The 25,100-nt window shown below is 51.3% G+C and overlaps 1 protein-coding gene across 1 annotated transcript in view; it reads right to left on the bottom strand.

Annotated features, from left to right (window-relative positions):
- PKN2 (protein kinase N2) overlaps positions 1–25,100 on the bottom strand; it is a 189,236-nt gene that overhangs the window by 29,163 nt on the left and 134,973 nt on the right. Inside the window, exons 8-11 of the mRNA XM_075322303.1 lie at positions 16,967–17,076; positions 11,743–11,886; positions 8,728–8,803; positions 8,457–8,634 (exon numbers count right to left, since the gene is read on the bottom strand). Coding sequence (XP_075178418.1) covers positions 8,457–8,634; positions 8,728–8,803; positions 11,743–11,886; positions 16,967–17,076 — 508 coding nt within the window. The remainder of the gene's footprint in view (positions 1–8,456; positions 8,635–8,727; positions 8,804–11,742; positions 11,887–16,966; positions 17,077–25,100) is intronic.

The raw sequence follows: 25,100 nt of genomic DNA, 5'->3' as shown, positions 1-25,100 counted from the left end.
TGAACTGCGGATATGGTGGATGCCGTGTCTTCCACCCACGTTAGAATCCGCCGGACTTCCTGAAAGGCTTGCCGACTGCGTGTCCCTCCTTGGTGGTTGATGTATGCCACCGCTGTGGAGTTGTCCGACTGAATTCGGATCTGCTTGCCTTCCAGCCACTGCTGGAAGGCTTGTAGGGCAAGATACACTGCTCTGATTTCCAGAACATTGATCTGAAGGGTGGACTCTTGCTGAGTCCACGTGCCTTGAGCCCTGTGGTGGAGAAAAACTGCTCCCCACCCTGATAGACTCGCGTCCGTCGTGACCACCGCCCAGGATGGGGGTAGGAAAGACTTTCCTATTGACAATGAGGTGGGAAGAAGCCACCACTGAAGAGAATCCTTGGCCGCCTGAGAAAGGGAGACGTTCCTGTCTAGGGACGTCGACTTCCCGTCCCATTGGCGGAGAATGTCCCATTGTAGTGGACGCAGATGAAACTGCGCGAAAGGGACTGCCTCCATTGCTGCTACCATCTTCCCCAAGAAGTGCATGAGGCGTCTCAAGGGGTGTGACTGGCCCTGAAGGAGAGATTGCACCCCTGTCTGTAGTGAACGCTGTTTGTTCAGCGGAAGCATCACTATCGCTGAGAGAGTATGAAACTCCATGCCAAGGTATGTTATTGATTGGGTTGGGGTCAGATTTGACTTTGCAAAGTTGATGATCCACCCGAAACTCTGGAGAGTCTCCAGCGCAACGTTCAGGCTGTGTTGGCATGCCTCTTGAGAGGGTGCCTTGACAAGTAGATCGTCCAAGTAAGGGATCACAGAGTGACCCTGAGAGTGCAGGACTGCTACTACTGCTGCCATGACCTTGGTGAAGACCCTTGGGGCTGTCGCCAGACCGAAAGGTAGGGCTACGAACTGAAGGTGTTCGTCTCCTATAACGAAGCGTAGAAAACGCTGGTGCTCTGGAGCAATCGGCACGTGGAGATAAGCATCTTTGATGTCTATTGATGCTAGGAAATCTCCTTGAGACATTGAGGCGATGACGGAGCGGAGGGATTCCATCCGGAACCGCCTGGTTTTCACATGCTTGTTGAGCAGTTTTAGGTCCAGAACAGGACGGAAAGACCCGTCCTTTTTTGGTACCACAAACAAATTGGAGTAAAAGCCGTGACCTTGCTCCTGAAGAGGAACAGGGATCACCACTCCTTCTGCCTTTAAAGAGCACACCGCCTGCAGAAGAGCATCGGCTCGGCTGGGAGGCGGAGAAGTTCTGAAGAATCGAGTTGGAGGACGAGAACTGAACTCTATCCTGTACCCGTGAGACAGAATGTATTTCACCCAACGGTCTTTGACATGTGGCAGCCAAATGTCGCCAAAGCAGGAGAGCCTGCCACCGACCGAGGATGCGGAGAGAGGAGACCGAAAGTCATGAGGAAGCCGCCTTGGTAGCGGTTCCTCCGGCTGCTTTCTTTGGGCGTGACTGAGCCCGCCAAGAATCTGAGCTCCTCTGATCCTTTTGAGTCCTTTTGGACGAGGAGAATTGGGACCTGCCCGAGCCTCGAAAGGACCGGAACCTCGACTGTCCCCTTCTCTGTTGGGGTTTATTTGGTCTGGGCTGAGGTAAGGATGAGTCCTTACCCTTGGACTGTTTAATGATTTCCTCCAATCTTTCACCAAACAGTCTGTCACCAGAAAATGGCAAACTGGTTAAGCACTTCTTGGAAGCAGAATCTGCCTTCCATTCCCTTAACCACAAGGCTCTGCGTAAAACCACGGAGTTGGCGGACGCCACTGCCGTACGGCTCGTAGAGTCTAGGACAGCATTAATAGCGTAAGACGCAAATGCAGACATTTGGGAGGTTAAGGACGCTACTTGCGGACCAGATGTACGTGTGACAGTGTCAACCTGCGCAAGACCAGCTGAAATAGCTTGGAGTGCCCATACGGCTGCGAATGCTGGAGCAAACGACGCGCCGATAGCTTCATAGATGGATTTCAACTAGAGTTCCATCTGTCTGTCAGTGGCATCTTTAAGTGAAGCCCCATCTTCCACTGCCACTATGGATCTAGCCGCAAGCCTGGAGATTGGGGGATCCACCTTTGGACACTGGGTCCAGCTCTTGACCACCTCAGGGGGAAAGGGATAACGTGTATCCTTAAGACGTTTGGAGAAACGCTTATCCGGATAAGCGTGGTGTTTCTGGACTGACTCTCTAAAGTCAGAGTGGTCCAGAAAAGTACTCAATTTACGCTTGGGATACCTGAAATGGAATTTCTCCTGTTGTGAAGCTGACTCCTCCACTGGAGGAGCTAGGGGAGAAATATCCAACATTTTATTGATGGACGCTATGAGATCATTCACTATTGCGTCCCCCTCAGGTGTATCCAGATTGAGAGCGGTCTCAGGATCAGAATCCTGATCAGCTACCTCTGCCTCATCATATAGAGAGTCCTCTTGCTGGGACCCTGACCAGTGAGATGAAGTCGAGGGTCGCTCGTAGCGAGCTCGCTTAGGCTGTCTGGGACTGTCGTCCGTGTCAGAGCCATCACCCCGGGATGCATGGGACCCCCCCGGAGCACGGATTTGTTCCAAATGAGGGGGGCCAGGGAGCATTGAATCAACAGTGTCCATGGTCTGAGGTACCGGTCTGGACTGCAAAGTCTCAAGGATTTTAGTCATAGTCACAGACAATCTATCAGCAAAAACTGCAAACTCCGTCCCTGTCACCTGGACAGTGTTCACAGGTGGTTCTCCTTGGGCCACCTCTAGCAGAGGCCCCGGCTGAGCAAGTGCCACAGGGGCCGAACATTGCACACAATGGGGGTCAGTGGCACCAGCCGGTAGAACAGCCGCACATGCGGTACAGGTAGCATAGAAAGCCTGTGTCTTGGCCCCCTTGCTTTTTGCGGACGACATGTTGTCTAGCAATCTAGGAGGGTATATAGCCAAGAATAGCGACCGTACAGGACAATGTATAGAATACAAGCATATACAAATGAACACTTCGGCACAAGTGGTGTCAGCACCCGAGGTGCCGCTTACCGCCCGCTCCAAGCGGGTGTGTGGTCGCCAGAATCCCGTGTCTGGGTCTCCCAGAGCTTGTCTCCCTTCTCCACTGAGACTGCAAACAGGAATGGCTGCCAGCGTCCTGTGAAGAGGGGCGGGCCGTGGGCGTGCCCCAGACAAAGTGCGGGAAACTAGCGTCCCACTGTGCCCAGTGAGGGGGGTTGGAGTATGCTAAGCAGACTCCAACCCTCGGCGCTGAAGTTCAGCACAGCGTCCCGCCCTTCCCCTGACTGGCAGGCCTGGGGGCGGGAACGAAACGGAACTAGGCCGCAAAAGCCGGGGACTCGATTTATAAGCGCGGCCGCCGTATAAGCGCGGCCAGCGCGGAAGTCCCCGGCGCACCACAAGTCCCAGCCGCGCCGCAGCGCTGCTGTAAAAACCGCCATCAGCGGCCGGCGCGGTAGTTCCTAACACATAAACTCACTCAGCAAGCTGTAGTGAGTATAGCACAAGCGCGCTGCGCTGCTGCCCCCGGCGCACTAACACACCCAGCAATGCTGGTGTGTGTGTGCGCGATTTGTACGGGGACACAGAGTACCTTAATGTAGCAGGGCCTTGTCCCTGACGATACTCAGCTCCATGTCCAGCAGATCCCCAGGGCTGTGGACGGAGCACGGTCTCCTGTGCCTGAAGACCGATAGGATCCCACTTCACCCAGAGCCCTAAGGGGATGGGGAAGGAAAGCAGCATGTGGGCTCCAGCCTCCGTACCCGCAATGGGTACCTCAACCTTAACAAACACCTCCGACAAAAGTGGGGTGAGAAGGGAGCATGCTGGGGGCCCTAGTATGGGCCCTCTTTTCTTCCATCCGACAAAGTCAGCAGCTGCTGCTGACTAAACAGTGGAGCTATGCGTGGATGTTAGCCTCCTTCGCACAAAGCATGAAAACTGAGGAACCCGTGATCCCACGGGGGGTGTATAGGCAGTAGGGGAGGGGCCTTACACTTTTAAGTGTAATACTTTGTGTGGCCTCCGGAGGCAGTAGCTATACACCCAATTGTCTGGGTCTCCCAATAGAGCGACAAAGAAAATTGGAGTTGAAGATTTGCTATGGAAAGGTTGGTAAATCATAGTTACATAGTGACTTAGGTTGAAAAAAAAAAGACCTAGGTCCATCTAGTTCAACCTTCCTCCACCAGTTCTACATTTGGTCACCAAGTCATTTATAACCAACAATGTTGTGTGTACTGAGGAAATCATCCAGCCCTTTTATAAAAGCTGTTATAGTATCTGCCATTACTACCTCTTGTGGTCGGCATGCCACAGTCTGACTGCTGCATGAAGACTTGGAATCGGAACATTTGCTACTGATTTTTATGTCCCGTGTGAATATACATGGCTTCATGCGTACTATGAAGCCGGGTGTATGCGTCCCAGCTTCAAAAGAGGACTAATGCACATGACGGGAAGTGTCGGGCATTCTGATCCATGCACACTGACGCTATGCCCAGTGTTCTGAGGCGGTGCAACGAACACAAATACGCGCAACCGCAAAACCGCTGGTGATGACGCTGGGCCTTTGGGCGTTAAGTAGCATATTAGCACACTCCTTTGGGCGTGAGAGGGTGTAATGAGAACAGGATCTAACGCTCTTGCGACTAGTCCCTGCGCTCATTAGCATATCATACAGGATCTTTAGAAATACTTTTTCTAACTATCTCTATGCTACAAGATACAGGGACTGTTAGGCAGGGATAAGCAATATGCACCCAGAACTGCTTATTGCACCCAAAAGGTTCCCTGTAAAAGTTTTAATTGCTGCTTCCATTCTGCAGAAAGAAGGGAATTTTGTTTACTTACCGTAAATTCCTTTTCTTCTAGCTCCAATTGGGAGACCCAGACAATTGGGTGTATAGCTATGCCTCCGGAGGCCACACAAAGTATTACACTAAAAGTGTAAAGCCCCTCCCCTTCAGCCTATACACCCCCCGTACTGCTACGGGCTCATCAGTTTTGGTGCAAAAGCCAGAAGGAGGAAAAAATTATAAACTGGTTTAAAGTAAATTCAATCCGAAGGAATATCGGAGAACTGAAACCATTTAACATGAACAACATGTGTATACAAAAACAGGGGCGGGTGCTGGGTCTCCCAATTGGAGCTAGAAGAAAAGGAATTTACGGTAAGTAAACAAAATTCCCTTCTTTGTCGCTCCTAATTGGGAGACCCAGACAATTGGGACGTCCAAAAGCAGTCCCTGGGTGGGTAAATAATACCTCATAATAGAGCCGTAACGGCTCCGTCCTACAGGTGGGCAACTGCCGCCTGAAGGACTCGCCTACCTAGGCTGGCATCTGCCGAAGCATAGGTATGCACCTGATAGTGTTTCGTGAAAGTGTGCAGGCTCGACCAGGTAGCTGCCTGACACACCTGCTGAGCCGTAGCCTGGTGTCGCAAGGCCCAGGACGCTCCCACGGCCCTGGTAGAATGGGCCTTCAGTCCTGAGGGAACCGGAAGCCCCGAGGAACGGTAAGCTTCGAGAATTGGTTCCTTGATCCACCGAGCCAGGGTTGATTTGGAAGCTTGTGTCCCTTTACGCTGGCCAGCGACAAGGACAAAGAGTGCATCGGAGCGGCGCAGGGGCGCCGTACGAGAAATGTAGAGTCTGAGTGCTCTCACCAGATCTAACAAGTGCAAATCCTTTTCACATTGGTGAACTGGATGAGGACAAAACGAGGGTAAGGAGATGTCCTGATTGAGATGAAAAGGGGATACCACCTTAGGGAGGAAATCTTGGCGGACGTTGGTTTCCTAGCCTGTCTCATAGTGGCAATGACCTCTTGAGATAATCCTGAAGACGCTAGGATCCAGGACTCAATGGCCACACAGTCAGGTTGAGGGCCGCAGAATTCAGATGGAAAAACGGCCCTTGAGATAGCAAATCTGGTCGGTCTGGCAGCGCCCACGGTTGGCCGACCGTGAGATGCCACAGATCCGGGTACCACGACCTCCTCGGCCAGTCTGGAGCGACGAGGATGGCGCGGCGGCAGTCGGCCCTTATCTTGCGTAACACTCTGGGCAACAGAGCCAGAGGAGGAAACACATAAGGAAGCTGAAACTGCGACCAATCCTGAACTAAGGCGTCTGCCGCCAGAGCTCTGTGATCTTGAGATCGAGCCATGAATGTTGGGACCTTGTTGTTGTGCCGTGACGCCATTAGGTCGACGTCCGGCATCCCCCAGCGGCAACAGATCTCCTGAAACACGTCCGGGTGAAGGGACCATTCCCCTGCGTCCATGCCCTGGCGACTGAGAAAGTCTGCTTCCCAGTTTTCTACGCCCGGGATGTGAACTGCGGATATGGTGGATGCTGTGGCTTCCACCCACAGCAGAATCCTCCGGACTTCCTGGAAGGCTTGCCGACTGCGTGTCCCACCTTGGTGGTTGATGTAAGCCACCGCTGTGGAGTTGTCCGACTGAATTCGGATCTGCTTGCCTTCCAGCCACTGCTGGAACGCCTTCAGGGCAAGATACACTGCCCTGATCTCCAGAACATTGATCTGAAGTGAGGACTCTTGCTGAGTCCACGTACCCTGAGCCCTGTGGTGGAGAAAAAACTGCTCCCCACCCTGACAGGCTCGCGTTCGTCGTGACCACCGCCCAGGATGGGGGTAGGAAGGATTTTCCTTTCGATAATGAGGTGGGAAGAAGCCACCACCGAAGGGAAGCTTTGGTTGCTTGAGAGAGGGAGACGTTCCTGTCTAGGGACGTCGGCCTCCTGTCCCACTTGCGTAGGATGTCCCATTTGGGGAGAGGAGGGAGCCGTGGGCGTGACCCAGAAAAGTGCGGGAACTGGTACCCCACTGTGCAGAGTGAGGGGGTGGAGTATGCAAAGCATGCTCCAGCCCTCAGTGCTGCCGACCTGTACAGCGTCCCGCCCTTCCCCTGACTGGCAGGGCTGGGGGCGGGAAGAAAGACACAAACACACTCAGCGACGCTGAAGTGTATAGTGGCACAAATGCAGCCAGCGCTGCTGTCCCCGGTGCACTAGCACACCCAGCAATGCTGGAGTGTTGCTGTGCGCGGTCCCCACGGGGACACAGAGTACCTCCAAGTAGCAGGGCCATGTCCCTGAACGATACTCGGCTCCTATCCAGCAGGGTCCTCAGGAGCTGTGGATGGAGCACGGTCTCCTGTGCCTGGAGACCGATGGGATCCCACTTCACCCAGAGCCCTAATTGAGGGATGGGGAAGGAAAGCAGCATGTGGGCTCCAGCCTCCGTACCCGCAATGGATACCTCAACCTTAACAACACCGCCGACAAGAGTGGGGTGAGAAGGGAGCATGCTGGGGGCCCTGTCATGGGCCCTCTTTTCTTCCATCCGACATAGTCAGCAGCTGCTGCTGACTAAGCTGTGGAGCTATGCGTGGATGTCTGACCTCCTTCACACAAAGCAGAAAAACTGATGAGCCCGTAGCAGTACGGGGGGTGTATAGGCTGAAGGGGAGGGGCTTTACACTTTTAGTGTAATACTTTGTGTGGCCTCCGGAGGCATAGCTATACACCCAATTGTCTGGGTCTCCCAATTAGGAGCGACAAAGAAATTAAAGTTTTGTGTGTTAATTAGGGTGCTCGGTGCAGCTTTGGTTTGGTCAGGAGGCTCAGTGCACAGTTTCACCCATTGGCTTTGCACGCCCTGCTTCCCTTGGTAACTGACAGCGCTGGTTTGCTTACGCTTTTTCTGGGGTCATTGCTCCAGGCAACCCACTGCTGACAATCACCAGTGACGGAGACAGGGTCATGGGGAAAAAAAAAAAAAAAAGAAACCGTGAAAAGAGGAATACACTAAGCTTCTTTGCCAAACCAGGGTGCACAGCATATCTGTTTCACTATTGTGTTGATATACAGTCTGGACTACATCACATAGCTGGCTATCCTGCTGCCGTGCGGAAGTCATTTGCTTTACAGACAGCCTGCTCTTACTGCTTCCCCTCCTAGTGTACGCTCAGTAGAGACACCAGCATGCCAGAGAGGATGTGATACATCGCAGAGCAGACGAAGTGTAGATCCATGTGTAAGGGAGGAAAGCATCGGAGTGTAGATAGGGAAGAAAGCGGCTGCGATGAAAAGGTGATTCACAAAACCCTCAACATCAGTGTTTGGAAAGGTGACAGATCACACAGGTTTGCAATATCAGTATGAAGGTGCCCTAGTGCACAAGGGCTGCTGGGGACAGGAGGCGTCTGAATTTTTCGACCTAGCATCCAGAACGTATCACTGAGGAGCATGGCAAAAGTTAAAACTAAACGCTCATTGCACGCTGTCCATTGGGGTAATCACAGACATGTAACAAGTGGTATCCCTCATAGCCTTTGAAGTATCAACATAAAATCTTCACATTGATGTCCGCCTGGCGAGGTACAATACCTAATAGACAACATACAATGGGAGCTCCCCTAGGTCTTACCCGACAACCGATGGAGACAATTCTACATTTCGTGTGTCCACAACTGGTACGGAGGCCGGAACGGACACCTGGGGGCTGAACGTGCCGGAGTGATTTACTGTGGGGATCGCTCTTCTCACTAGCCGCCCCCACGTGGCGATGTTGATGTTCATCTGTGGAGCTCGGAGGAATGTTTTGCCTGTAAAACCACACAAACAAATTAGATCAATATTAGTGCAGAAAAGACAGGGTAAATATGACAAGGTCCTTGATATGGAAATGCCAATTGTACCTTGTTGTTTTGAAAAGATCTTCTTTTGCCTCTGAAGTTTTGGTCGTCTTTCAATAACTGGATTAAAAAAGGTTACCTGGGAAAGAGAACAAAACTGAATCAGTAACTACTCCACAGCGGTGATCACTTTCCATCAGTCCTATAGACAATGAATGGAGCGGCAGAGCGCAAGCTGCATGCAATCTGCTCCATAACTCCAGACTGAAATCCCCATAGGGGTATATTCTCACATGGCGACTGCATTATGTACAGTGCCTACAAGTAGTATTCAACCCCCTGCAGATTTAGCAGGTTTGATAAGATGCAAATAAGTTAGAGCCTGCAAACTTTAAACAAGAGCAGGATTTATTAACAGATGCATAAATCCTACAAACCCACAAGTTATGTTGCTCAGTTAAATTTTAATACATTTTCAACATAACAGTGTGGGTCAATTATTATTCAACCCCTAGGTTTAATATTTTGTGGAATAACCCATGTTTGCAATTACAGCTAATAATCGTCTTTTATAAGACCTGATCAGGCGGCACAGGTCTCTGGAGTTATCTTGGCCCACTCCTCCATGCAGATCTTCTCCAAGTTATCTAGGTTCTTTGCGTGTCTCATGTGGACTTTAATCTTGAGCTCCTTCCACAAGTTTTCAATTGGGTTAAGGTCAGGAGAATGACTAGGCCACTGCAACACCTTGATTTCCCTTTTGAACCAGGCCTTGGTTTTCTTGGCTGTGTGCTTTGCGTCGTTGTCTTGTTGGAAGATGAAATGACGACCCATCTTAAGATCCTTGATGGAGGAGCGGAGGTTGTTGGCCAAAATCTCCAGGTAGGCCGTGCTATCCATCTTCCCATGGATGCGGACCAGATGGCTAGGCCCCTTGGCTGAGAAACAGCCCCACAGCATGATGCTGCCACCACCATGCTTGACTGTAGGGATGGTATTCTTGGGGTCGTATGCAGTGCCACCCAGTCTCCAAACGTCACGTGTGTGGTTGGCACCAAAGATCTCGATCTTGGTCTCATCAGACCAGAGAACCTTGAACCAGTCTGTCTCAGAGTCCTCCAAGTGATCATGAGCAAACTGTAGACGAGCCTTGACATGACGCTTTGAAAGTAAAGGTACCTTACGGGCTCGTCTGGAACGGAGACCATTGCGGTGGAGTACGTTACTTATGGTATTGACTGAAACCAATGTCCCCACTGCCATGAGATCTTCCCGGAGCTCCTTCCTTGTTGTCCTTGGGTTAGCCTTGACTCTTCGGACAAGCCTGGCCTCGGCACGGGAGGAAACTTTCAAAGGCTGTCCAGGCCGTGGAAGGCTAACAGTAGTTCCATAAGCCTTCCACTTCCGGATGATGCTCCCAACAGTGGAGACAGGTAGGCCCAACTCCTTGGAAAGGGTTTTGTACCCCATGCCAGCCTTGTGGCCCTCCACGATCTTGTCTCTGATGGCCTTGGAATGCTCCTTTGTCTTTCCCATGTTGACCATGTATGAGTGCTGTTCACAAGTTTGGGGAGGGTCTTAATTAGTCAGAAAAGGCTGGAAAAAGAGATAATTAATCCAAAAATGTGAAGCTCATAGTTCTTTGTGCCTGAAATACTTATTAATAATTTAGGGGAACCAAACAGAATTCTGGTGGTTTGAGGGGTTGAATAATAAATGACCCTCTAAATCAACTTTTCACAATTTAAAAAAAAAAAAATAAAAAATGAAATAACATTCTTTTTTGCTGCAGTGCATTTCACACTTCCAGGCTGATCTACAGTCCAAATGTCACAATGCCAAGTTAATTCCGAATGTGTAAACCTGCTAAATCTGCAGGGGGTTGAATACTACTTGTAGGCACTGTATATATATTTCTGCAAGACCCATTTACATGAAAGGAACAGGCACAGTAATTATTCAAAGGCGTCATTCAATTTATGTCATTTCGGTTACTGCGGTGTCTTTGCACAATGACGATACTGGCTGTCAGTGCAGATGAGCAATTTTCTTCAAGGACCAAAAGGTCCATGTTGGATAATAAAAATACATGCAATAGTCAGGTCTATTTTATGGTCCAGAAAAAAGCATGTAATGACAGCTCCTGCACTCATCCATGATGAGGACGAGAACACAAAGCAGCGGACATTACAAGACTGATTATTCCATAGCCACTAGACCCTGGCGAAACAGTGATGAGAATGGGGTGATCACACATTTATAGCCCACCTTATGGAGGCAAATACATTCAGTCTAATGGATAATCCCTTTAAGCGACCGATCACTACTGTTGTACAGGTCTGACATGTATAGACACGATCATAGAAATCTCCCCATTTTAAGTATTTTATGGGAAAACAGGCATAGTGCCTTCAGTAATCTGGCATATTTTGATGGATTTCCTTAAATGAGTCACCTTTAATGACAAGAAAAAAAAAAAAAGAAAAAAGAGGAGTACATGTATATGGTTTAGATAGTCCTACACAAATGGCTGCTTCAGCCACAGAAAAGCAAATCAGTAAGGCCTAAGCCACACGGCGAGAAAATCGGTGCGAGTGGAGTGCGATAAAACATCGCATTCCCCTAGGACCAATTCTAGCCTGTGTGTAAGTGTACATGAGCGATTATTTTCTCAGCCCTAATCGGACTGAGAAAACAATAGCAGCATGCTGCGACTGTAATGCGAGACTCTTTCTCTCGCACCCATTCAAGTGAATGGGGCGAGAGAAAAATCGCACTGCACTCGCGGTACACCAGTGTACCGCGCGTGCAGAGCGAGAATGGCAATAGCCGGCTACAGAGGAGAGAGGGAGAGAAATCCCTCCCTCCCCTCCTGAGAGCCTGCCCGCCCCCGCAGCTGAGGTCTGCTCACATGATCGGACCTCAGATGCAGGCACACTCGTATGACACTCGGCTCCTGCTGTGCTGCCTGCGCGAGCCGAGTCTCATGCGAGCATCGCAGTAGTGCCCCGTGTGGCCCCAGCCTAATACGGGTCCTTCTGTGGAGAGATACTGAGTACCTATGTCCCAAATTCTCACCTCTGCAAAGAGCGTGCCCTGTGGCTCCAGGTACAGGCACATGCCGTGCCGCTGATTGTCCAGGAAATCCTCCAATCTCAGGAACTTCACTGCACACAGGGATCGCCAATCTCTCCAAAACACTGAAATCTCAAGTTCTCTGGACTGAAAGAAAAGGAACATCATCAGATAAAGGCACATTTCTACCTTCACGTGCTAAACGTTCCAGCTCTTCTTGCAACTACATAGACTTCTCATATACATTAACACGTAGATCTCAAAAAACATGAAGTTGCAGCTTTTGTCATTCTGTTTCCACCATTTTCACGGACTGATATGTGCAAGTTGACAGTAGTGGTATTTTCTACAGAATCTTAGTGGGGCAGCGGCCTAGCGATGGTCACTATTCTCTACAAGACAAGGCACTCTTCAGGGTATACGTTAAACAAAGTTTATTTTCAAAAGATTTTAGTTGTGAACATGTGACAATTTGGCCACGTAGTGTCCGTCATCATACAACTCACAAAATTGTACGTACTGGAACAAATATACGCAGCAATGTATATTAGTACAGTATGGAGCAGCGTCTTATGCAAAAAGACCAAGGTCAGTAAGAAAATGGTAATGTAAATAATTATAAGTTTGTGTCAAAACCAGAGATGCAGCCAGTAACAGGAGCCAGCGACAGCATGGAGCAGCAGTGTCAAGCATCGGACTGCATAGCGGTGGATACTGCTGCTCCATGCTGTCGCTGGCTCCCGTTACTGGCTGCATCTCTGGTTTTGACACAAACTTATAATTATTTACATTACCATCTTCTTACTGACCTTGGTCTTTTTGCATAAGACGCTGCTCCATACTGTGCTAATATACATTGCTGCATATCTTTGTTCCAGTACGTACAATTTTGTGAGTTGTATGATGAAGGACACTACGTGGCCGAATTGTCACATGTTCACAACAAAATTCTTTTGAAAATAAACTTTGTTTAACGTATACCCTGAAGAGTGCCTTGTTTTATCTTGGATATCTACGGTTTGGAAACTGACAAGTGCACCTCCATTTCTAGCTCAGTGGCTGTGTCTTATCCTGTTACAAACACTATTCTCTACAAAGCCTGTGGGTCACACCTCACACTTCCCATTTTCCACTGTACTATTCCCCACTGCAGACTAGGATTGCTTGAAAACCATGTCCTGTGATCACAGCAGCCTCTGCACAATGTCCTGTGATCACAGCAGCCTCTGCACAATGTCCTGTGATCACAGCAGCCTCTGCACAATGTCCTGTGATCACAGAAGCCTCTGCACAATGTCCTGTGATCACAGAAGCCTCTGCACAATGTCCTGTGATCCCAGCAGCCTCTGCACAATGTCCTGTGATCACAGGAGCCTCTGCACAATGTCCTGTGATCACAGCAGCCTCTGCACAATGTCCTGTGATCACAGCAGCCTCTGCACAATGTCCTGTGATCACAGAAGCCTCTGCACAATGTCCTGTGATCACAGCAGCCTCTGCACAATGTCCTGTGATCACAGGAGCCTCTGCACAATGTCCTGTGATCACAGGAGCCTCTGCACAATGTCCTGTAATCACAGCAGCCTCTGCACAATGTCATCTGATTACAGCAGCCACTGCGCAATGTCCTGTGATCACAACAGCCTCTGCACAATGTCCTGTGATCACAGCAGCCTCTGCACAATGTCCTGTGATCACAGCAGCCTCTGCACAATGTCCTGTGATCACAGGAGCCTCTGCACAATGTCCTGTGATCACAGGAGCCTCTGCACAATGTCCTGTGATCACAGGAGCCTCTGCACAATGTCCTGTAATCACAGCAGCCTCTGCACAATGTCATCTGATTACAGCAGCCACTGCACAATGTCCTGTGATTACATCAGCCTCTGCACAATGTCCTGTGATCACAGCAGCCTCTGCACAATGTCCTGTGATCACAGCAGCCTCTGCACAATGTCCTGTGATCACAGCAGCCTCTGCACAATGTCCTGTGATCACAGCAGCCTCTGCACAATGTCCTGTGATCACAGCAGCCTCTGCACAATGTCCTGTGATCACAGCAGCCTCTGCACAATGTCCTGTGATCACAGCAGCCTCTGCACAATGTCCTGTGATCACAGGAGCCTCTGCACAATGTCCTGTGATCACAGGAGCCTCTGCACAATGTCCTGTGATCACAGGAGCCTCTGCACAATGTCCTGTAATCACAGCAGCCTCTGCACAATGTCATCTGATTACAGCAGCCACTGCACAATGTCCTGTGATTACATCAGCCTCTGCACAATGTCCTGTGATCACAGCAGCCTCTGCACAATGTCCTGTGATCACAGCAGCCTCTGCACAATGTCCTGTGATCACAGCAGCCTCTGCACAATGTCCTGTGATCACAGCAGCCTCTGCACAATGTCCTGTGATCACAGCAGCCTCTGCACAATGTCCTGTGATCACAGCAGCCTCTGCACAATGTCCTGTAATCACAGCAGCCTCTGCACAATGTCATCTGATTACAGCAGCCTCTGCACAATGTCATCTGATTACAGCAGCCACTGCACAATGTCCTGTGATTACATCAGCCTCTGCACAATGTCCTGTGATCACAGCAGCCTCTGCACAATGTCCTGTGATCACAGCAGCCTCTGCACAATGTCCTGTGATCACAGCAGCCTCTGCACAATGTCCTGTGATCACAGCAGCCTCTGCACAATGTCCTGTGATCACAGCAGCCTCTGCACAATGTCCTGTGATTACAGCAGCCTCTGCACAATGTCCTGTGATTACAGCAGCCTCTGCACAATGTCCTGTGATCACAGCAGCCTCTGCACAATGTCATCTGATTACAGCAGCCACTGCACAATGTCCTGTGATTACAGCAGCCACTGCACAATGTCCTGTGATTACAGCAGCCTCTGCACTATCAGCTTGGAAAGTCCTTGTTTGGATGACAGTTATCTACTGTATATCTGTCACTCACTATACAACCTTAGGCTGAAAATAAAGCACTGCTGCAGTAATTCTCTCACTCATCTCTCAAATTTAAATAAATGTGAATCCTACAAGTAAATGAAGCCTATATAAAAGTATTTATTTTTTCCATTCTAGATCAAAAGCTTGAAATCTATTACTAAGATACATTTTTTAAAAAGTTAGGTATAAGAAACTAAACTGTAGATTTTTTTTTATATTGTTTTATGGTGTTTATTAGGTAAGGGTCTACAGCATGTGAACCGGGTTTCTTATTGTGTTTACTGCATATGGCAATTTTTAAGCAGTTTATCTGGGTGCACGCATTATTGCTCCCCTTCTTTAAACCACCGCATTACTACTATTGCCCTTGTTGGCACTATTTTTCACTTAATGTGATTGTTTTTTATCTCCCTTTTTATGAAAGGATGTCCTTTACACTTTGATATTGATTTCATTTTGCCGTATCAGTGTGTATTCTAATGATTTTACCCGGACCTGCTGTTTTTCCTTACATATCATTCTCCATTACTATGCATTGTTTGGTTGATATTTTTCATGAAATTTTATTATTCCGGTATGTTCCAATAAAGATTATATTTTATAATCAATTATGGTGCAGTTCTTATTGGTTTATATATTGCTTTATGCCCTTAAATTTATTGTAGGCGAGGGAGGCTCTGGCTTCTGAGACTCTCTATTGAATCTGTGGTCTCCTCTCTGTGTGTGCCCAGGCATTAGCTGCGAGTGGTCATTTGCACGATCCCGGACCCCAACCAATCCGGAGAATTTAATGGCCTAAAAAAACTTAACAACATTTCAGAAAAATCTAGAAACTCTTTAAAGGGAACTTGTCAGCAGGTTTTTCCCATATAAGCTGTGGGCACCACCAGTGAGGCCTTATATATACAGTATTCTGGAATACGGTATATGAGAGTCCAGGCCGCTCTGTACAAAGTAAAAATAACTATTATTCCGATTGGTGTCGCTGCTCCCGGTCCGGCGCCTCCTCTCTTTTGGCGATAGTCGTCGTCTTGCCCAGCCCCGTGTGGATGATGCGTCATTCAAATAGAGGCCTCCATTGCGCTCCTGCACATGTGCACTTTGATCTGCCCTGCCAAGGGCAGAGCAAAAATACTGTAATGCGCATGCGCCGGCTTTTCTCGTGCCTAAACACTACAATACTTTGCTCTAGCCTCAGCAGGGCAGTTCAAAGTGCACATGTGCAGGAACGCAATGGAGGCCTCTCTTTGAATGATGCATGACGCATCATTCACATGGGGTCGGGCAAGAGGACGACAATCGCAGAAAGAGAGGAGGTGCCGGATCGACAGCAGCAACACCCATCGGACCGGACCGCCCCTAGGCGAGTAGAATAAAGCTCTTTTTACGTTATACAGAGTGACCAGGGCTCTTATACACAGTAATCTGAAATGCTGGTGGTGGCCGCAGCTCACAAGGGAAAACCCTGCTGACAGGTTCCCTTTAAACCCAGAACGCATACCTGGGGCCTCGCAGGCCTGCTAGGTTACTTGTATCCTATGTAGATTCTATGGTTGCGCGTTCTAGGGTTAAAGAATGTAAGCAAAAATAAAATTAATTAAATTGTCACTTGTGATGTATATAGCGGGAATAGGCTTTTTAAAAGGAACCTATCATGTCCCCAAACGCTATTACTCTTCAGATATGGGGTAAATCTGTGCAGCTGCTGCACTGAAATCCTGGCTACTGGGAGGAAATTTACTTTATTCCTCCCAGCAACCTCCAGCTTTCAGTAATAGTGTCAACGCTTCAGTCACCGGTCGGCACGTGGTGGCTGAAACCACACCCCGGTACTGACTGATAGACAGCTCCGTACTGATACAAAGGTGGGCATAAATATTGAATATTTAATGCTCACACAGGTTTTATATGCAGCAGATTTTCTGTCCAGATTCCATGGACGTTGGTAATATAGTAAAAGTGTGGTGGATAAGAATTTACAAAAATCTCATCTGCATGCTGCAGGAGACAACTAAGCGTAAACTGAGCGGCACTGCAGAATTTCATTGCGGATTTCACCTTTTGCAATGCAAATGAAGAAATATTAGGTAAAGCCGCAGCATTTCAGAACTAAATTCTGCAACAATGTGTGAAAGATCAGGTGTGGATTTTGCTGTAGTGGGAAGTCTGGAGCATATTAGACCTGTATGGATGGACTCGCACACATTCATTGTGACTGATGCACACAATTGCGGACGGAGTCAGTGCTCAGTACTATACATACTCTGTCCAGCTCTAGTGTAAACTTCTGGTCCCATGACTGGTTTGAAATCGGTTTCCAGTTGGTCTGCCCCACGACGGTATTGTCCAGCTTCAGCACAGCACAGACCTCATCTGTAAGGAAATTACACCAAGTCAGCTTAAAAGGCTAAGAGGATTGCAAGAAACAAAAAGCTCCACTGTTAAACCCACGACAACAAAATATCTGCTTAAGGAAAGATTAGAGACTTAGTTTTCTTTTGTAAAGAGCCCAATGTATGAACAGACCAATTGCTCGTAAATGGAGCAGGCTTTCTTGCCAATTGAAGGGTATTTTAAGTGGAATTTACCATGGATTGCTATTAAACCATTAGTCCATGTTAGGACTCCAATTAAAAACTTTGTATGTATAGTCTGACTAAATACATTTCCAACGAGGTAGAAAATATGTGGCATACCGAGAACGCCGAAAACTAAAGAAATAAATGACCAGAGAAATAAAAAAAAAATAAAAATGTATTTACTATCGCTGACCTGTCAATCTGATGTATAGTGGTGTATCCGGCCCTTCAAAGGGACCACCGCTGCAAAGAAACCCTTCACTTCATTCATCCATGTGGCAGTATATGTAGATGGTTCAATAAGCTGGCCATATAGCTTAGGTTAGTGTGTAGGAGGTCAGCCCCTGATATATCCCAGTAGGATCAAGCATCTATATATATAATTGCCTAATTCTGTCTGTCTGTCTGTCTGTCATGCTTCAAAATTGTGTCCTTCCGGTGACATTGTGTCCTTACGGTGACACAAAGCTGATTGGCCGCTGGGCTCGCCATGGCCCCGCCCCCCCCCCCTCACGCAACGCACGTTAGCTCTGGCCCCGCCCACCTCCCCCCGCGCATTCCCCGAACTGACAGGGCTGTCACGGAGGTGAGTACTGTACTCCCCCCCTCCTCTCCCCCCCCGCGCATTCCCCGAACTGACACGGCTGTTAAGGGGGGTGAGTACTGTACTCCCCCCCCCCCCATCCCCCATCCCCCGCTCGCACGGGAGTGGTGTGGGCTCCCGTGCGAGCGGGGGACGGGATACGTTGGCATGGTTACAAGCGCATCGAGGTCCTGTAGCGGCGGAAGATCCACACGCACACACACACACATACACACACATCAGCTCACACTCACTCTCACACACACCTCACACTCACTCTCACACACACCTCTCACACTCACTCTCACACTCACTCTCACACTCACTCTCACACTCACTCTCACACTCACTCTCACACTCACCCTCACACACACCTCACACACACCTCACACACACCTCACACACACCTCACACACACCTCACACACACCTCACACACACCTCACACACACCTCACACACACCTCACACACACCTCACACACACCTCACACACACCTCACACACACCTCACACACACCTCACACACACCTCACACACACCTCACACACACCTCACACACACCTCACACACACCTCACACACACCTCACACACACCTCACACACACCTCACACACACCTCACACACACCTCACACACACCTCACACACACCTCACACACACCTCACACACACCTCACACACACCTCACACACACATCACACACACATCACACACACATCACATCGCATCCACACACTCACAGCATCCGGCGATATCGCTTGCTTCTCGGCCTCGATACTGTGCTGTTGTGACCTTCCAGGACCTGACGGAGGATCACATGGTCAGAAGCATGTGGTATCTCCGGATGTTGTGACTGTGAGCGCGTATGTGCGATATCGTCAGTGTCTGTGTGTGTGAGTGTATGCGATCGGGTGTGTGTGAGTGTATGCGATCGTGTGTGTGAGTGTATGCGATCGTGTGTGTGAGTGGATGCGATCGTGTGTGTGAGTGTCGCCAGAGGAGCACGGCGTGCTGGAGGAGGCTGGGAGCAGAGAGGCTGATCTTGGGGAAGGCTGGGAGGGGGAGGCTGATGCTGGGGGAGACTGGGAGGGGAAGGCTGATGCTGAAGGAGGCTGGGAGGAGGAGGCTGGGAGGAAGGAGGCTGGTAGGAGGAGGCTGGGAGGAAGGAGGCTGGGAGGAGAGAGGCTGATCCAGGGGAAGGCTGGGAAGGGGAGGCTGATGCTGAGTGATGCTGCGGGTAGAGAGGCTGATGCTGGCGCAGCATGGCAGATGGAGCACGTTTGGGAGTGCGCAGCATGGCGGATGGAGCACGTTTGGAAGTGCGCAGCATGGCGGATGGAGCACGTTTGGCAGTGCGCAGCATGGCGGATGGAGCACGTTTGGGAGTGCGCAGCATGGCGGATGGAGCACGTTTGGGAGTGCGCAGCATGGCGGATGGAGCACGTTTGGGAGTGCGCAGCATGGCGGATGGAGCACGTTTGGGAGTGCGCAGCATGGGGGATTCAGCACGATGGGGAGTGCGGAGTATGGCGGATGGACCACGTTTGGGAGTGCGCAGCATGGCGAATGGAGCACGTTTGGGAGTGCGCAGCATGGGAGATGGAGCACGATGGGGGGTGCGCAGCATAGGGGATGGAGCACGATGGGGAGTGCGCTGCATGGCGGATGGAGCACGATGGGGAGTGCGCAGCATGGCGGATGGAGCACGTTTGGGAGTGCGCAGCATGGGGGACGTAGCACGATGGGGGGTGCGCAGCATGGCGGATGGAGCACGATGGGGAGTGCGCAGCATGGGGGATGGAGCACGTTTGGGAGTGCGCAGCATGGCGGATGGAGCACGATGGGGAGTGCGCAGCATGGCGGATGGAGCACGTTGGGGAGTGCGCAGCATGGCGGATGGAGCACGTTTGGGAGTGCGCAGCATGGCGGATGGAGCACGTTTGGGAGTGCGCAGCATGGCGGATGGAGCACGTTTGGGAGTGCGCAGCATGGCGGATGGAGCACGTTTGGGAGTGCGCAGCATGGCGGATGGAGCACGTTTGGGAGTGCGCAGCATGGCGGATGGAGCACGTTTGGGAGTGCGCAGCATGGCGGATGGAGCACGTTTGGGAGTGCGCAGCATGGCGGATGGAGCACGTTTGGGAGTGCGCAGCATGGCGGATGGAGCACGTTTGGGAGTGCGCAGCATGGCGGATGGAGCACGTTTGGGAGTGCGCAGGATGGGAGATGGAGCATGATAGGGAGTGCGCTGCATGGGGGATGGAGCACGATGGGGAGTGCGCTGCATGGGGGATGGAGCACGATGGGAAGTGCACACCTCCCCCCAACACACACACACGCGCGCGCGCGCGCACTGCACAACACACCACACACACACACTGGGAACCACAAACAACTGCCCTACACAGACACCCACACACAGACAACGCTGCACACACAAATATACGCACATACCGCACAACACACACATTGCACAAAACATACCTCCCCCCAAAACACACCACACACACACAAACCGCGCAACACACACACACAGCGCTCCACAAACAACGCAACACACAAACAACACTGCTCTCACCCCCCATCACACCCAGACAACACCCAGAACATGTACAGCCCCTACACAAACACTTGGTAACTACACACAACAACATCTATATATATATATATATATATATATATATATATATATATATATATATATATATAACAAAAATCATACATGAACTACACAATACGTAAATTCTAGAATACCCGATGCGTAGAATCGGGCCACCTTCTAGTCTATATATATAATTGCCTTATTCTGTCTGTCTGTCATGCTCCAAAATTGTGTCCTTACGGTGACACAAAGCTGATTGGCCGCTGGGCTCGCCATGGCCCCCCCCCACACAGATTGGCCGCTCGCCCAGGCTGCGCCCCCACACGGATTGGCCAGCCGCTCGCCCAGGCTCCGCCCCCCCCCACAGATTGGCCTCTCGCCCCGGCACCCTGCAGGCATTGGCAATTCGGCCACGCCACGCCCCACCCCCCTCACGCAATGCACGCTAGCTCTGGCCCCGCCCCCCTCCCCCCCCGCGCATTCCCCGAACTGACACGGCTGTCACGGAGGTGAGTACTGTACTCCTCCCCCCCCCGCGCATTCCCCGAACTGACACGGCTGTCACGGAGGTGAGTACTGTACAACACCCCCCCCCCCCCGTCCCTCGCTCGCACGGGAGTGGTGTGGATACGTTAGTAACCATGCTAGCATGGTTACAAGCGCATCAAGGTCCTGCAGCGGCGGAAGATCCACACGCACACACACACACATACACACACATCAGATCACACTCACTCTCACACACACCACATACACATCACATCGCATCCACACACTCACAGCATCCGGCGATATCCCTTGCTTCTCGGCCTCGATACTGTGCTGTTGAGACCTTCCAGGACCTGACGGAGGATCACATGGCCAGAAGCATGTGGTATCTCCGGATGTTGTGAATGTCAGCGCGTATGTGCAATATCGTCAGTGTCTGTGTGTGTGAGTGTATGCGATCGGGTGTGTGTGAGTGTATGCGATCGGGTGTGTGTGAGTGTATGCGATCGGGTGTGTGTGAGTGTATGCGATCGGGTATGTGTGAGTGTATGCGATCGGGTATGTGTGAGTGTATGCGATCGGGTGTGTGAGTGTCGGCAGAGGAGCACGGCGTGCTGGAGGAGGCTGGGAGCAGAGAGGCTGATCTTGGGGAAGGCTGGGAGGGGGAGGCTGATGCTGGGGGAGACTGGGAGGGGAAGGCTGATGCTGAAGGAGGCTGGGAGGGGGAGGCTGGGAGGAAGGAGGCTGGGAGGAGAGAGGCTGATCCTGGGGAAGGCTGGGAAGGGGAGGCTGATGCTGAGGGAGGCTGGAAGGAGAGAGGCTGATGCTGCGGGAGGCTGGAAGGAGAGATGCTGAGGCTGGGAGGAGAGAGGCTGATGCTGGGGAAGGCTGATGCTGAGGGAGGCTGGGAGGGGAAAGCTGATGCTGGGGAAGGCTGATGCTGAGGGAGGCTGGGAGGGGAAAGCTGATGCTGGGGAAGGCTGGGAGGACGGAGGCTGGGAGGAGAGAGGCTGATCCTGGGGAAGGCTGGGAGAGGGAGGCTGATGCTGGGGGAGGCTGGAAGGAGAGAGGCTGATGCTGGGGGAGGCTGGAAGAAGAGAGGCTGATGCTGGGGGAGGCTGATGCTGGGGAAGGCTGGGAGGAGAGAGGCTGATGCTGGGGACAGAGAGGAGAGGCTGATGCTGGGAGGAGAGAGGCTGATGCTGGGATGAGAGAGGCTGATGCTGGGAGAGGCTGGGAGGGGGAGGCTGATGCTGGGGGACGCTGATGCTGGGGGAGGCTGGGACGAGGGAGGCTGATGCTTGGGGAGGCTGATGCTGGGGGAGGCTGGAAGGAGAGAGGCTGATGCTGGTGGAGGCTGATGCTTGGGGAGGCTGATGCTGGGGGAGACTGGGAGGGGAAGGCTGATGCTGAGGGAGGCTGGGAGGGGGAGGCTGGGAGGAAGGAGGCTGGGAGGAAGGAGGCTGGGAGGAAGGAGGCTGGGAGGAGAGAGGCTGATCCTGGGGAAGGCTGGGAAAGGGGAGCTGATGCTGAGGGAGGCTGGAAGGAGAGAGGCTGATGCTGGGGGAGGCTGGAAGGAGAGAGGCTGAGGCTGGGAGGAGAGAGGCTGATGCTGGGGAAGGCTGATGCTGAGGGAGGCTGGGACAGGAGAGCTGATGCTGGGGAAGGCTGGGAGGACGGAGGCTGGGAGGAGAGAGGCTGATCCTGGGGAAGGCTGGGAGAGGGAGGCTGATGCTGGGGGAGGCTGAGGCTGGGAGGAGAGAGGCTGATGCTCGGGACAGAGAGGCTGATGCTGGGAGGAGAGAGGCTGATGCTGGGAGGAGAGAGGCTGATGCTGGGAGGAGAGAGGCTGATGCTGGTGCAGCATGGGGGATGGTGCACGATGGGGGGTGCGCAGCATGGGGGATGGAGCACGATGAGGAGTGCGCAGCATGGGGGATGGAGCACGTTTGGGAGTGCGCAGCATGGCGGATGGAGCACGTTTGGGAGTGCGCAGCATGGCGGATGGAGCACGTTTGGGAGTGCGCAGCATGGCGGATGGAGCACGTTTGGGAGTGCGCAGCATGGCGGATGGAGCACGTTTGGGAGTGCGCAGCATGGCGGATGGAGCACGTTTGGGAGTGCGCAGCACGGCGGATGGAGCACGTTTGGGAGTGCGCAGCATGGCGGATGGAGCACGATGGGGGGTGCGCAGCATGGCGGATGGAGCACGATGGGAGGTGCACACCTCCCCCAACACACACAACACACCACACACACACTGGGAACCACAAACACCACCCTACACAGACACCCACACACACAGACAACGCTGCACACACACAACACCCAACACACAAACACCGCGCCATACATAAATATACGCACATATCATGCAACACACACATTGCACAAAACATACCTCCCCCCAAAACACACCACACCCACACAAACCGCGCAACACATACACACACAACGCTACAGACACACAGCGCTCCACAAACAACGCAACACACGCAACACACACACAACACCGCTCTCACCCCCCGCCACACCCAGACAACACCCACAACATGTACAGCTCCTACACAAACACTTGGTAACTACACACAACAACATCTATATATATATATATATATATAGATATATATAACAAAAATCATACATTAACTACACAATACGTAAATTCTAGAATACCCGATGCGTAGAATCGGGCCACCTTCTGGTGTTTAATAAGACCCGATCCTTTGTTATCTCTGAATACGTATTTTTCAGATGCAAGATGCACTTTTCCTCCCAAAAATTTGGGAAGAAAATGAGGGGTGCATCTTATCTGAATGTAGCTTACCGGGGTGGTGAGGAGGGTTTGTAAGAGGCCGGGGGAATGCTAAGGCACTGTGCAGGGGCTGCAGCAGCTGTGCGGTGCCTGCAGCGGCTGTGCGGTGCCTGCAGCGGCTGGACTGGCGCTGAGGGTCATGCGGTGAGGACCTTAAATAATGCCGCCCGAAGTCTGCGCGTGCGCAGATGGAACTCTCAGCTCAAGCGCTCATCTGCACAGGCGCCGCCTCCGGCCCATTAATCTCCATCCAGCGGACTTCAGGAAAATGGCGTCTGAGGTAGCGCTTGTGCAGATGAGATCTCGACTTGCCATTGAGTCTAGAGTTCAATCTGCGCTGACTCTGGGCGCCATTTCTTTGAAGCCCTCACCGCACGCAGCTACCGGCACAGCAGGTGCCAGAGCACGGCAGCCTGAGCCTCCGCTGTTACACCAGCACAGCCTACAGTTTCTGTGACACCCACCGCCCCTGCCTCCTGTGACTCCCTCACCACCGCTACTGCCCCCTCCAGTAAGACACCACCGGCTTACAAAACAGACCATTTTTTTTGCCTTTTTTTGCTCTGAATTTGGGGTGCGTCTTATAAAACGAAAAATACAGTACCTCTCTTTTGCCAGCAACGGATGTGAATCATCCGGATGACTTCTATCTAAAGAGGTTGTAGCCCTGAGACAATCCACCATCCCCCTAAGGCTGCTTTAACACATCCGTTTTTTGCCGTCAGGCCCAATCCGGTGTGTGCCTGATGCAACGGATCCGTCGCAGATTGTGGTAAAACTGATGCAACAGACCGTAAAAAACAGATCCGTTGTAGTAGTTTGCACAGAGAATCTAGCTGTGGCCTGAGTGAGATTACCGCTGACAGCGAGACTCACTTCAGTTTCTCCGTGGAGCTCACAGACAGCGGCAGTGTTCTACGGCCGCTCCTGTCAGCTTCCGATGTAGCAGAGCTGAAAGCTTCATGGGACCTCGGAGGGGTATTTGGAGATTAATAAAGTGGTGAAAGAGGGTTATTTTTGATCTATTATTTCAAATAAAGAATTTTTTGGTGTTTGTGTTTACTTTCACTACAATTTAATGATGGGGGTGTCTCAGACAACTGCCATCACTAAGCTAGGACTTAGTGGCAGCTATGGGCTGCCATTAACTCCTTATTACCCCAATTGCCACTGCACCAGGGCAATTTGGGATGAGCTGGGTAGTCCCAGGACTGTCGCATCTAATGGATGCAGCAATTCTGGGCGGCTGCTAGCTGATATTTCTAGGCTGGGGGGCTCCCCTTAACGTGGGGCTCCCCATCCTGAGAACAACAGTCTTCAGCCGTGTGGC

The sequence above is a fragment of the Anomaloglossus baeobatrachus genome, chromosome 8 (assembly GCF_048569485.1).
Source record: "Anomaloglossus baeobatrachus isolate aAnoBae1 chromosome 8, aAnoBae1.hap1, whole genome shotgun sequence".
In the NCBI taxonomy this organism is placed as follows: domain Eukaryota; kingdom Metazoa; phylum Chordata; class Amphibia; order Anura; family Aromobatidae; genus Anomaloglossus; species Anomaloglossus baeobatrachus.
The sequence above is the reverse complement of the archived record's forward strand: the minus strand, read 5'-3'. Positions and strand labels throughout refer to the sequence as shown.